Below are 14,697 nucleotides of genomic sequence, written 5' to 3' on the forward strand. Positions count from 1 at the left end.
GCTTTCTGGGCTGCAAGCGCACATTGCTGGCTCATATGCAGTTTTTCATCCACCCCAAGTCCTTCTCCTCGGGGTTGCTCTCAATCCACTCATCACCCAGTCTGTATTTGTGCTTGGGATTGCCCCGACCCATGTGCAGGACCTTGCACTTGGCCTTGTTGAACTTGATGAGGTTTGCACGGGCTCACCTCTTAAGCCTGTCAAGGTCCGTCAGTTTACCAGAGATACATACAACTCCACTAACCATCTCCAATTATCTTGTGTAATCACTTCTAGGCGAGGGAAATGAGACTCCCAAAGTCAGTGTTGCTTATCTCCAAATTGCTGTAGTCACCTACACTTTGTGCAGAGCTTCAGGATTTCCCAGACATGGGTTGAAAGGTAATATTATAATTATGCAATAAGATTAGTGCACTGGTCCCCAACCTTTGCTGCCCTTGGCAGCAATACTGAGCAAGGAATCTTGTACAGTGGGATCATAATTTGTCCTCCCTGTCAGCCTTAAATCTTAACTCCTTAATTCCCTGTAGCTGGGAGCAATGCTGTCCATTAACAACCTGTTGGGAATTAGTGAAAAAGCTGAAGACATCACCAACGTCTAGGTTTCTAATTCAGTAGGTTTGTTCTCTTCCTTTCGATAACTTTTTTATTACAAGTTTAATAGTGCCCAGTGAGACTCACTAATAAATGAATAAGTGTTCATTTCCTGCACAGGTTTTGTCAAATTTGCCCTATTATCTCCCAGGTTCAGACTAAGAGCAATAGAGTGACAAGGCTCATCTTTGAAAATTGAGGAAAGGGAGATGTGTCTCTCTGGGGGAAGAGCAGGAAGACATGAATAAAGGCAAACTTAAAGCACAGAACTGAAAAATAAAACCACGTTTTACCTATATTTTTCAAATGTTTATTTGTAACTATGTTTAAATTAATCGAAGTAAATGACTGAACTCAGCGGGTATGCAAAAGCTGAAATACATAATCACTCACAGAAAGCGTTACAGCAACACATTAGCAGTGCTGTGGAGATGACTGTGTGGGAGGCATTTTCATACCAAATCCTTTTTTTTTTAGTTATTTATAATTGTTTCAGGAAAAAAAATACTTCCCCTCAGGGTTTTGGACTGGAAGAGCGGGTGCTTGCTTTCTTTGCAGTGGTGCATTTTCAAATTGGCCATGTTCTCTATGGCCATTTTAGGATTATCATACTGTGGTACAACTGGTTTACAACAGCTGAATTTTTTTCCAAATGTGGCTTGTCTGGTTTGGGGTTCATTTTTGATGAGCTGAGTGTTAAGTTTATTGCAGAAGGGAAAGCTTTCAGTCAGTAACTCCAAACTGACTTGGACCTTACTCCTGCAGTGATTTATGCATATATTTAACGTGTCCTGTAGAGCAGCCAATGGGCCTGAAGTCTGTGCTTTATGGTACTGCCTTCCTTTGGAAACTGGAGAGAGATCTGTTGATGGGAAGCTTTAGCAAAGAGTAGCCACGATTAACAGTAACTTTAAGTGCTCACTTAAAGTGGGCTGCAAAGCACACGATTAAACAGGTTTGAGTCTCATAATACTGGGAAACTGTTCCAAATATTCAGAAATTACCTGGGCTTAAACCTCGTATAGATGCTGTTAGAGCTGAAGAAATTAAATGTAAAAATAATGACGCTGTATATTTGTATGCATATGCACAATTTGGTATTGGATCATTTCAACATTGCACTCAAATTCTGAACATAAGTTACATTTCTCTTCTACACACAGTGAACAAAACTGCAGTTCAGCCATATTATGATCTAAGGATATACTAATATATTGCAATCTGTATACTCAAAATGGTCATTTTAGCTTGCAAGTATTTGTGCATTTGAAATTATGCGTACGATCATATAGATAAAGCCTATAAAATTATAAAATATTGTAGTCCAATTGGATTATAAGAATTATAAGATTATTTCAAAAGTATATATGCTTTTGTAAACTAATCTGGATACCTAGTTTAATAGATAATAGCATCCTTTTCTCAATTTTTGTGGTGGGGGAGCGGGAGGAGAAAGGGGGAAGGTTTTCATCCCTCCTATAGAATACTGTAAAGAGATTTTAAAGGAGGAATTTTAAATTATATAGAAAGGTTATGATTTTCTCTGAAGTCATATGGAACTCAGCACGAAGTGCTGATGACTTATTTTCATGTAAATTCTTCATCTTGATGTAATTCATATGGCATCAGCACTGATAAGTAATCAGACCTTTCTGATAAAATCTAAAGCACAGAAGAATAAATGAATGCCATGCGGTTAACTCTTAACTGTAAAACCATAATACAGCATTGGTTTCAACCGTGTAATCCATAAAATATATTAAAAAACACGTAAACCAGAGTGACCGCAGTAAATGTGATCCTGACAGTAGCTCATGGTACTGTACGACACAGTATTGCACTGCGCAGGTTGCTGTGGGACACAGTCCACTGCAGCCATCCGAGGCTGCCTTTAAGCTTTCTAAGCTTCTGCATGGCATGCTGACCTCAGTCATGGGGCAGCGGTGTATTTTAATATCTAATTAAAGTTTTGCATACAACTAGGCTTATGGACACCCTCCTCACTCAGAGTTGAGGATTCTTTGTTCAGATCCCAAATGAATTTTGTTTGTGTATCAGTGTTTTCTGCTAGCTGGGGACAAAGACATATTAATACTTATTCAGTCTTTTGTAATATCCTTTGCAATCTTCAAATTAAGGTGCCGTGTAAGTATATTGTAGTGTTGTCGGTTGTTCTTGTTATTAATCCTGAAATAATAAAATGTGTATTAGATAGAATCAGGGTAGCTCAATGGTATATTGCAGGCTATAAGCTTTCATTAACAGCTACAAGAAATTTTTTGTTAACTCAGTCAGGGAGGGAGAGGAGCTGGAGGGAGTGTGATTTGGGCTTGATAAAGAGAGGATAGAACAGGGGTAGGATTTGGATTCTGGTCAAATCTGACTGCTCTTCAGCTTTGTCCATCAGTTGTCTTCTGGCAATACATTGTGCTGTGTGCTCAAACATAATAACAGTCCTTTATAATGGTCTTCTAAACATGTGTTTCCTGGGCCAGGTAGGTTAATGGGCAATAGCTTTTTATTTTTACTATTTTTTTGCATTGCTCTCAGCAAATAGGTGAATGCACAGTGCTACAGAATGCAGCAGCTTTGGTGAGTTTTTTCACTATGATTGAGGAAGAGTTCATCTATAACCAGAGCAGATCTCGGTCACCAGGAAACTGCAGTAACAAAAAGGGGTATTTAATCATCTGGCTAGGATAGGATCAGGAAAGCAAGCCCATTGTTATTGCTGCAATCTGACTTCTGAGGAGAAGCAGCCAGAAGTGAACCACCAGCTCCTACTTCCATCCATCTGCTCCCTCCTTTCTCCATTTTTCTAAATATTTTTTTTTCGTGCCACTTCAATTACGATCAGCAGAGGCACTTGACAGAAGCTCTTTGTTCTGACAGGCGTGGTGGGTCCTGCGATTTCGGCACTCCTCTGGCTGTGAATGGCGGAGGAGCACTACACAAACAAGAGCGAGACAATAATCTCAGGAGGTCCTTTCCCCTCGCCTAGATGTCACGCACACCTGGAAGGACAGGCGCGTGGTTTTTTCCCAAACGCTTTCAGCTGGAGTGGCACGTGAAAACCCGTTTCCCGTGTCGGTATGCAGTGCCTGGTGCTTTCATGTTCCTCAAAGGCATCTGATGCTGCTGAAGCATCATGACAACTTGGCTGTCTTTGGGATCAGAAGGTTCAGCATCTCTGGGGCCTGCTGCATCTGCTGGTTCATTTGGCAAGAGAAGCACTGGTTCATAGTAATGCCTTCCACCTCCCAAGTTAAGCAGAAGAATACATTAATTGTAGTTATGTGTTGTCATCTGTACACTCGGGAAACAATTAGGGAAAACCTTCCTAATTTTCTGTGCAAGCTGAGCCTCGGGTGTTCTGTAATAAAGTAGCAAACTGTGACTTTGGCGTTTGGATATATTTGAACCTTGCATGACTGTTGAGCTAAAAATGAAGCAATTCTTTGTCTCATTCCTTAATTCTGATCTTAACACTTTACTTGCACAGTTTTCTGAATTTCAGGATTCTGAAGTTTCCCAAAGTAGCACTGTTATGTGGCTTTATAGAGTCTTTTGTGTGGGATTATATATGTCTGAGAAAAGGAATCAGCTGATTCTCCTACATGAATAGTGCTGCAATTCTTTAGCAACATTTCTCCTTGATCTACACGTTTCATTTTTTTACACCAGCTTACAAAGAGAAATTGAGTCAAAAAAGTCATGGCCAGTGCTAGACAAGGGAACAGCGTGTTGTTAGAGATGGAAAGTGGAAGCTCTGTATCTCTGACTTGGGCCACTTCCCTTTGCTTTGGATCAAGGGAGGCTGCAGGGGTTGTGCCAGCACCCGGTGCAGTGCACAGAGCAGCACAAGAATGCCCTAGAGTGTGCAGTTGAGTTGAGCTCTGCCAGTTTAAGCAATCAATCAAACCAGTCTGCCTTCCTCATCAGTTAATGCAATGAATGAGATTCATAATGTACCATGAAATGAGAAGCTTTTCTGTGGAGGTTTAAAAACAGAAATGTGACTGCTTAGATAAATGCTATACAATTGCCTTCAGTTCCCAATCATATGCTATCAACTTCAGTTAGGTTGAAAACTATCATAAGATTTGACTTTTGGATCTGGGCAGCGTCTTAAATTGGGGTGTTGGTCATAGGTAAATACAATCTGACCACCAAAACAGTGGAAGTAACAGTAGGAGACTACACCGAGACATTGCAGCTAATGGCAAATCAAAGCTGCTAGTTTACCAGCATTCCTGTAAATCAACTTCTCTATCATATTTTAGGCATTAGAAATTCTGTTATCACACCGCTGTGGTTAAAAATCCCATTGCAAATGGCAATTGCGTGTTGTAGGATGTCTCAAATGCCTCTCCGGCGGTGCTGATGTTTCTCTAGTGTTAATGGTAATATAACTTTGTCAGTATTAATTGAAATGGCCCTTCCAACAGATGCAGTGGCTTATCTAAGCTTATCATTATAGTAGCCATATGCTTACTGGGAAAGTGCAGTATCTTATTTCACAGAAAGTTAAGAATTAGTGACAGTTTAAGTGACAGCGTGGTATATAGGGAGGCGCCATAGTGAAAAAGTTATCTGATAGCTTAGATTTAGTTTTTCCCATTGAGTTTAAATTGTCAACACTCCTTGTAATAATGAAACTCTTTGCATGGAGAGGACTATAATTTAATTTACTACTGTGAATATTGATTCCTGGATAGTACACTCTTTATCCTGCAGATGACCTAGATCCTTGGTTCCCTAAGGGTTTTGAATAATAACAGCAGCAAAAGGGTCTGGATTACATAAGAGACTTGATGCAGATTAGTTACTTTCTCTGCTGACATTTTAATTTTATTCATTTAATTTATTACTCATATTCCTCATCTTGCTTTGTAAGCTGGAAACCATTGTCAGTTGGATTGGTGTTGATGAGCAGTGAGTGTTTTAAACATCATTCTTCCCAATCATACCAAACCTTATGTTAAATGTAAATGAGAAAAGAGCACATTCACTTAGAGAAGTGATTTCATTTCTCATGAATTGAAATAATCCTCAAAGAGATGATTTAGTCCAAGTCTCTATATTAGGAGGAGAGTCGCTGTGGGGTCCTGACAATCTCCTTACAGCGGTCATCATGGTGCTGGGTTGCAGCTTCTTTAGAACCAATGGGGAGTGTTCCCACAATGCAGAGAAACTTGACAGAGTTCCCCTGCGAATCCACAAAATCCACTACTGCCAACTCCAGTCATTGAAAGAAAGGACGAGACCTCCAAAAGTGATGCAGATTCTTGAAAAAATAGGAAAAGGCAGGCAGGAGGGAAAGAAGTTCAGTGGAGAGAGGGAGAGAAGAAGGGGCAGGGGGGATATATCATCTGCTCTCTCAGTCCCCAGTATTGAGGGTGAACGTGGACCAAATAGTCAGGTTTTTGAAGGCTCTGTAGCCATCGGGACCAGTGATCAGTCAGGGTATTGGGAGCCTAAGAGAATTATCAGGTCTCTCAAAACTCTCTATCTAGCCACAGGAATGCGGCAGAATTGCACCTGGAAAACCCAGGAGAACGTGACAAAACAGCATAGTTTCAGCGTAAAACAGGGGTTACTTCAGCAATTTTTTTAGCATTATTTCCTTTGCCCAGTTGTTTTGAGCCACTCTTAAGGCGATTAGAGCAGCTCGTTACCGACGCTTAGGAGCTGAGAAGGCGAGTTGTGTTCCCTTTTGAGAAAACTGTCACTATCTCTGCGTGAGCTCAGATGGAATTGAATAAAAGTCTGGTTTGTGCTCGGAGTACCGAGTGAGCCTTCTTTTTGCTTTCAGCGACTGTGGGTTAATACAGGCAGCTGGGGGATCTGAAGCCTGTTTTCTCCGTCTTGCAGCAGTCTGCTCTGTGAGCTCAATTGCAATAGCAGATATTGTATATGTACATTAAATACCTATTTTACCTGTCCCCTAAGCATTTCTGTGCTAGCCACTAAAGAAACTTTTACCTTATTTAGTGACGGTTTTCTCCCTTAGACACTTTCTAGTCAAAGACTTAACTAATACTTTTAAGCTTACGAAAAACATTCACCATCCTTATTAGAAAGAAGGAGGAAAGAAGTAATTGTCCAGTTAGGGTTTGTGGTGGGCACATTTATTAGCATACATAATTTCCTAACTATAATGGATACATAAAATCGCTTTCATATAAAAACAGAATTCTCAAAATATTGTTAAGTCCCTGAAAGTTATGTTTTAATTTTGTCTAAGATGAGACAACAAATCTGACAGTACAGCTCTGTATCTGTCACGGATATACAGGGAGAAAATTACTGTATGTGGGAATTGATAAGCCCTCTAAACCCATCTCTGTCTGGCACCAGGACTGAAATATGAGAGTTTCTTTGAATAATTGGAAGATATTTTTGTTGAAAATAAAATTTTTAAAGTTTTAATAATAGACTTTTAGGTCAGAAGGTTATGTGGTTAGATAGCTTGTTTGTGTACCAGGAAAACCAGTATACTTGACCAGAGGTTCAGTTTCCAAGCAGATAATGACCCCAAACATTCTTAGATATAGTATAAACATTTAAGAAATGGTATAATGAAATCTGAAAAGAAAATCAGGATGGAGCAGCCTGGTTTTTAGTCATAACCTTAGCCATTTGGAGCAAATGCGGATTTTATTTCATTCAACACAGGCTCTGCTGTTCCTTATATATCTCCAACACTTCATGTTGCACAGTATGTTCATACAGCACAATCTTCAGGCACAGAAAGAGAAAAACTAACAGTCTTTTGATAGGTGTGGTTTCTTAATTAAGTGTTGCATTTTGAATCATCAAATGTATTTAAATTTCAGTCTTGGCAGTACTCAGTGTTATTATTGGACTCAAAATCTAGGTCAACCTCTTAAAAGGTTGTGGGATAGGGAGCATGTCAGCACTGGGCAAAAGCATTATTCCATTCAGGCTGCATGTGAATATGCAGAGCTTCATATGAATTTTTATTGCATTAAAGAAAAGGGTTAAGGAAAAAAACAGAAGGGTTTGGCAGAGAAAAAAAAAAAGTCTGCGTTTGTAAGTAACAGGATTTTGCAATTTAGCCCATATGTTAATGGCAAAATGAGCCCTTAAAAGTATTCTTTTCTACAATAATTCATTAATGGCTACTGGTTAATAAGGCTACTCTGATTTCAATAGTTGCCTTAATTTAAAATGCTACCTTGATTTTCACAGGAATGGCTCTTATTCCATGAATAAATTATTACTTTGTCACTGTTTTTGTCAGCACTATTAACTACGGAATATATTCTGGCTGGTCATTTTAAGTGTCTTCCTTATCAGTATTGTGCCTGGCATTCATTATCCTCTTATCTCTCTGCCATTTCTCTCAGTAGAGAGGTAATGGATTGATTACTTTCACTGCTATATTGGTCAGGATGTACAACAAATTCTCTTCAGCTCTACAGCTCATTCATCATGGATATCCTTTAATCCCCCATCCCTGAGTTTAAACGTTTCATTCTCTTCATATATATTGGAAATTATTAGCAAAGACAAGAATCCAAGCAGTGCATCTTTTATCACTCATTTACTGTAAAACATAGTCACTGAAAATCCAGTGGGGGGGTCTCTCAGTTATTCTACTCAGGGGGGTTTAAGTGCCACAGAACCACTAATTCAGCAGCATTTGCATTTTCTGAAATACTGACTTCTGTGTTGCAAATGGAGAGTTATTGAAAAGAAAAAACACAAAAAATGTTCTTTGTGATGTGATGCTCCCCAATGTTCTGCACATACGTATGGGTAATAACAGAATCTCTGCTATATGAGTGCATATTTTTAACTAGATGGCATTTGAAAATAAAGGCAGTTTTCTGATAAATTGTGTGCTGTACATCGTACATGCATACTATATGGAAAACTCTGTTAGAGTGAGTTGAATGGGAATCACAGGTTTTCCTCATCTGGCAGACCTCTAGCAATTGGAGAACAGAGACTAGGAGTGCTTTCATCGGCTTTTCTAAGAAACTTGTTCTTCCTGGCAAAACTATCATTGCAGAAGAGTCCAGCAGGCATCAACATTTTGCCTGGAAGGACCTCGGTGAAGGACCAAGACAGTAGAAACTCTATAGGACAAGCTGAAACTGAAATTATACAGAAAGACCCTTTCAGAGATAGGGAAAGAATAAGTTCCTGCCTTAGGTATATGAAGGACACACAAAGGCTCTGTATTGCAAGGGAGGTTCCCCTAAATATAGCCATGTAGAAGAAATAGCTCTCTATCACTAACTTGCTTCTCTTGTCATTGGCACCATTTCTGATACTGATGCTTATCAGTCTCGTCTGCACACAGATGCTGATGTGAGGTTATACTGGCATCTCTTGTGCAGAAAGTGCTTAACCTGCACTTTTTGAAGGCATCAGCTTCATCCTGGGAACCGACAAACCTGACTCCAGAACAAATGGAGGAAAGAAATATTCAAAATCTTCCAAATAAGTATTAGTCAAATATGCAGAAAGGCACCAGTCACTACAAAGTATCTAACTCTGAGGAGCAAAACCAGAAATTGCTGATAGTCTTGTGACTCAGTCTCCGTTACAGTCAAGCCCTTCCTGAGTCTCTTGCTGATGAGGGCTTCTTGCAATACAGTGACGTTCACAAACGTCCTCTCTAATGCTTTTCCCTCATGTCCATGCCTTGGTCTCACTCTCCTTGTCAATAAAGATCAAGATCTTTTCAGAATTATCGCAGACTGGTCGTGACTGATAAGAGAGCAGGGGAGAAACTCAGAAATGGATAGCCATACGATGACCTGGAACAGCAGCAAGTCCATTCAAACAGGGTGGTGGTATTCATGCATTTGTTTTTAAATAGAAGGGACATGATATTGATCAATTAGAATGATGAGTCATCTAAAACGCTGATGATGTCACAATATTCAAGTGACAATAGCCATGATGCCTCTGAACAGGAAAGAAGAAGGAAGGAAGGAAATCTTCAGGGCTATTAGAGAAGGACCTATATTTGAGCATGTATCATACAATGCTACAACAGACTGCAGAGAATAGACCAAGCACTAGTGACCCGCTGTTCAAAGATGTAAAGAGACAGAAAATTTATCTTTCTTATTAAAGCATAAATAGTAAAGCACCAAAACATTTCCACTAGTGTAGCTGCCCACTGTAAACCACAGAACTGCTGCATGTTTTCCCTCAAGAAAGGGGAGAGAGTGCTTGCTTCTGATGGCAACACACTTTCTAACATGACGTTTTGGAACAAAAATATATTGCATATCAAGGTCCTTTAGGATTGTCTTGCCTTCTCAATTAAAACATAAAAAAAGAAATTACTTATCATTATACCTGTGTTCAGTCTCTACGGACACAGTCCAGAGGAAGATTGTATCACTTCAGCCGGGTAGTGAAATCTCTGTAAGCAGCCCCTTGCCTCTTTGACATCTTCTATTAGATGTCTTGTCAGAGTCTCTGCCGCTGACATCTCTTTTAGATGTCTTTTGTAGTTGCTTTAAATGGAACATGGCCAAAAATTAAGTTCTCATCCTTCCCTATGTCCCTTTTATTGTTATCAACAGTGCTATTATCATCACTGTCTCTCAGCAGTCGGCATGTTCATAGTTACAGTTCTGAATGTTTTACTTGCCAGAATTTGTCTGGTTGGATCAACAAGGTTTTTGTCACTGCTCTAGAAGTAATTAGGAAGGACAGATTTCTCAGCAAGAGAGAGGCACGCAAGCAAATCTAGACCCGTGTTGGGATCCGTGAAGGTTACTGCTTAAAGAGAGATTTTTAGTAGGGCAGTAGAGCCCAACAGAGGGGAAAAAAAAGTATTTCTCTCTGTGCTGTTTTAATTTGTACCGAAACTATTAATAGCCTAGGCTTTTCTCATTTCCTGTACTTTTCACAGTGTGTTGTCTCTTTCTGCTTTTGCTTCCACCAGATTGAAATAAAGAGTTATTTGTTGTCTTTAGAAATGTCATTTGTCCTGTATCACAGTATTTGATTTCCTGGCACCTTTTGCTCGGCTCCGTGATTCACAGTGTGGATAATGTTGTGTCTCAGCGACCCCATCATATCGTAGTACGACGCTGAAATTCTTTCAGGTACGCATGAGAGGGAGAACTGCTAAAAGAGTTCGATGTTGCATTCTTCCACAAAGAGCACTCTGTATTTCGGCGAATCATTTATTTAACATTTGACAGCCTCCAAAAGGAAGGGAGGGTTATCTATGCACTTAAATGCATTCTGGAAGGGTGAGATTCAGTCTGTATTACAGTCAGGCAGTCTACACATCCACCTCATTTCGCTGATTTCTGCTAGTATTTAAGCAATTTCAAAAACAACTCTTACAGAAGTCCTACTTTCAGCCTGCCCTACCTTTGAATGTAGCTTTCAGGATCCAGCATTCAGCCACAAATCAATTATTCACTGCCTCTAGCAAAGGCATCCCCCAGACTTTGCTCCTCTGGACCCAGAACAGCGTTGATGCCATACTCTGGACTACAGTGGAGTTTGGTGTGGGCTGGGACTTGGGATGGAGAGCTGGAGGGTTGGTGTCCAGGGGGCGGCAGCCTCACAAGCAAGATAACCAGCGAGTTTTTGGGTGCTCCACTGCCAGACAGCACTGATGCACACGCTTTCTAGGTTACCCTGAAGCTTGTGTCCACCCGAGTCCTCGGGCAACTTGAATCTTGTCCTTGGTGATTACCTTTCTGCTCATACTTTTGGCTGAACTCAAGTATCCTATTTCTGTTATCTACACCAAGATCACCTGAAGCTCAGCTGCCATCCTCTGATTTCATATCTGGATAGGCACCTACCAGTGTGGTATTTCCAGCTGAGTAGTGCAAAACAAGGTTGTTTTCTGCTTTTTGAGAGCGAGGAGCTTCTAAATTAGCATCTGTTCTGAATTGCTGCCTCTGCCGTGGATTACCTCTGTGACCTTACTTTATTTTAATAATTGTGTCAAAAATATATTCAAATGGATGTGTCAAGTTTGTCATCAGGAGCCCATAATACTATTCTTAATATACTAGAGGGCATTAAGACCATTATTGAGAGACTAAATACTAGCTTGCTGTATTTTTCTTCCATATAACTCCTGTGCACTGATTTGACAATTTTGGTCATTTTGCATGTTTCTGCTTTTGAGTGTCTTGTGAGTAATATGAGATTAAATAACAAAACCAAACATGAATATATCAAAAATTTAAATGTTTAATAGCTGAAGAAAGAGTAGCTAAATTTCACTGAAGATACACTATTTTCAGGAAAGTAGCTTAAAATATGAAAGATTTCTTTACCCACATATATATTAAAATATGATACTTAATTTGTGATTGTTTTGATTTTGATTAGAAATGCTAATTCAAATAAATTCAGGCTGAGAAAACATTTTTGAAAACTTGCTGTTGAAAAGAGATCCGCAACAATCACCGGATAAGATATGGGAGAATTAATGAGATCCTTCTTAAAGCATGTTGAAAATGAAAAGCTGAACATAGCGCTGCCAAGTATTGGCACTATACTTTAAAAACATGCAATACAATATTCACTAAGTTTTGATCAAATGTTTTACAATTGGGGGGTGTCTGGTTTTTTTATAAACTGGTTTTATTATAGGGGCATTTTGCTATTACATGATTTGTCTTGCTAGGAAAAAACTCTCCCTTTTTCATCTTCAGATTAGGCTGAGACTTAGCTTAGGAGATTTCAAGATTTTGGTTTTCTGGTTTCCTAGCGCTATCCAGGATAACTCTCCTCCTGGTTTCACAAGTGCCATATCGAGTGTTTGCAGTGTGAAGTTTGAGAAGGCTATTATCAAACTCTGTAAAAAAAATATCTGAACTTCTGCTTTATAATAACTTTTTAATACAGTATCAGAAAGATGCAGAGGATCTGCCTGGAGACTGACATTTAGCTATTGTGCTCTTTTAAATTAAATGACAGCTTGTACAGGCATTCCAGGGCTAGGTGTAGAATCCTGTTATTTAAACATTGTCAAAGCTTGGGTTTAATTAACTCTAATTCAGTGTAGTTTCCCCATCCTTGCATACTCTTTCTGTCTGTCTTTCACCCCCTCTGTCTTTTCTTTCTGCTGGCCTTGAAAGGCTTCGAAGCGCCTGTCAGGGTTACAGTGTGATTTCAAATGCCTTCATGCCTGTTGCTGGGTGGAAAGAAATTACGTCCTGGCAGAGCAGCAACGAAGCATTTCATTGTCAGCCGGGAGATTCGGGTTGCAGGGTAAAGCTGGAGTGCTAAGTCCCAGCCTGGCTGTGGCTCTTAATGTTTCAAATGATGTATGCGTGGTTTCTAAGGCAAACGGAGCCACGCTGCTTCTCTGATCAAAATCGCGGAGGGAGCATTTGGACTTCCAGAGCCAGAGTGAACACGTCGTTTGTCAACTTCACCATCAAATGAGACGGCAGAGGTTGCCCTGTGCCTGTCCTCGAAATGCCGCGGGAAGGGCTGTTGAGCCAGCAGGGGCGGGGGCTCTGGGATAGCAGAGCATTGAGGATCACAACCCAACCGCGGCAGAGGATGCGACCGGGAAAGAGTAGCAGCTCTTAAGAAAATCAGCTAGCGGCGTGTGGCAGGGGATGGTGAAGCCATCAAGCAGTGGGGTGGCGTAAACACATAAAGAGATCAAAGTCTTAAGTCGCCCTTCATTGGGTGCTCATTCAAATTACTGTTTTTTTGCAGAAGGAGTTCAGATTAAAGACAACCTTTTCTGAATGCTTTTAAATAAATAAATTGCCTCCGATGCATATCTAGCTCTCTTTCTCCTCTCTCTGATACGCTCCTGTGGTTCCTCAGTCTCTATGGATATACGAATTGTTACTCTATTTCATCAACGTAATTTTGGATGGCAAATATTCCTAGGCTCTGAATGACAATTTTGTAATGAAAGTTGCACTAGAATAGGCCAGGAACAAAACAGTACCAATTAGGTTTGCTTTTATGTATCTACTATTCAAAAGCAGTCATCCAGCCTTTAGGTTCTAACAGTTTTCCACCTCAGTTATGCCCAGACCAACAGCTTGGTTGTCAAAAGTAAACCCTAAACTGTTTGAATTCCCCTTTCCCTCTTTGCATTCAGATCACATGCTTGTTCTTTGAGAGCTTGCAGAGCTTTTATGGCTTCAGAAGCCTCTTCAATTCCTCACGGTGACTTCCTAAATAGTGAAAAAAGTCACGTGCTGATTTTCCCCTGACCAGGAGACCTCTTTTTGTCCTAATCAGCTGCCAGCATATGCATGGTGTCCTTCATGCCAGTGGCTCCAGTGCCGGGTGCTCCCCATCCACTGGGAGCAATGTGGGCAGCTCTCAACAATCTCTGCCTTTCAGTGCATGAGAGTCAACCCAGCTGGATCAAAGGAGTTGAAAAATGCGGATGGCTAATCAAAGCTAATCAGCTAGCGTTCCTTTGTACTTAATTAGAGAGAGATGGACAATCCTGGGGGAAACCCAGCTGTGCTGAAACAGATGTCCAAGGAAGCAAGAAGACTCCCCCTCTGGACGTGCCTGTGTCTGTCTGCGGAAGGAGCCTGGATGGCAAAGTTAAGGCTAAATGCCTTTTATACAGCTAAATGTAGATTTGATTAATTTCAGCCCAAAATATGTACCCTGTGTAAAAGTATGCAAGTGTGTTTATCAGAATTCAACTTTAATAAGCAGTATTTTGAGGAGTGCTCTCTTGTCCTCTACCTGAGGGACCGGTGAGTGCAAGGAAAGCAATTGCATCCTCAGCTGTCTGCTGCAATGCTAACTGAGGTGGACCAAAACAACTGTCAAAGCTGACACATCAAAGAGCTTTCTAGCATTTCCCAGCCTTGAGAAAAAGCAACCCACTCAGATGTTTTCCTTAAATATTTTGTAGATTTTCCAAGACTGCCCCACTTGTCATTTAAAAAAAAAAAAAAAAATTGTTAAAGATAACTCAGTTATTTTTCCGTCACTCAAGAACAGCTGTGATTCTTCTTATTAAAAACATTGATCCACGTAGGATACCATTAATACTGGGAAATAAGACTGAGTTAACAATATATATTGCTAGTACATGTATATCGTATATGTGAAGTTATAGACTTGAAAATGGGTATA

General features: G+C 40.2%; 1 protein-coding gene across 1 annotated transcript in view; it reads left to right on the forward strand.

Annotated features, from left to right (window-relative positions):
- Positions 1-14,697, forward strand: part of KLHL29 (kelch-like family member 29) — a 250,799-nt gene that overhangs the window by 146,692 nt on the left and 89,410 nt on the right. Inside the window, exon 5 of the mRNA XM_010584304.1 lies at positions 5,332-5,358. Coding sequence (XP_010582606.1) covers positions 5,332-5,358 — 27 coding nt within the window. The remainder of the gene's footprint in view (positions 1-5,331; positions 5,359-14,697) is intronic.

The sequence above is a fragment of the Haliaeetus leucocephalus genome, unplaced genomic scaffold, assembly GCF_000737465.1.
Source record: "Haliaeetus leucocephalus isolate CR32 unplaced genomic scaffold, Haliaeetus_leucocephalus-4.0 Scaffold964, whole genome shotgun sequence".
NCBI classification, from domain to species: Eukaryota; Metazoa; Chordata; class Aves; order Accipitriformes; family Accipitridae; genus Haliaeetus; species Haliaeetus leucocephalus.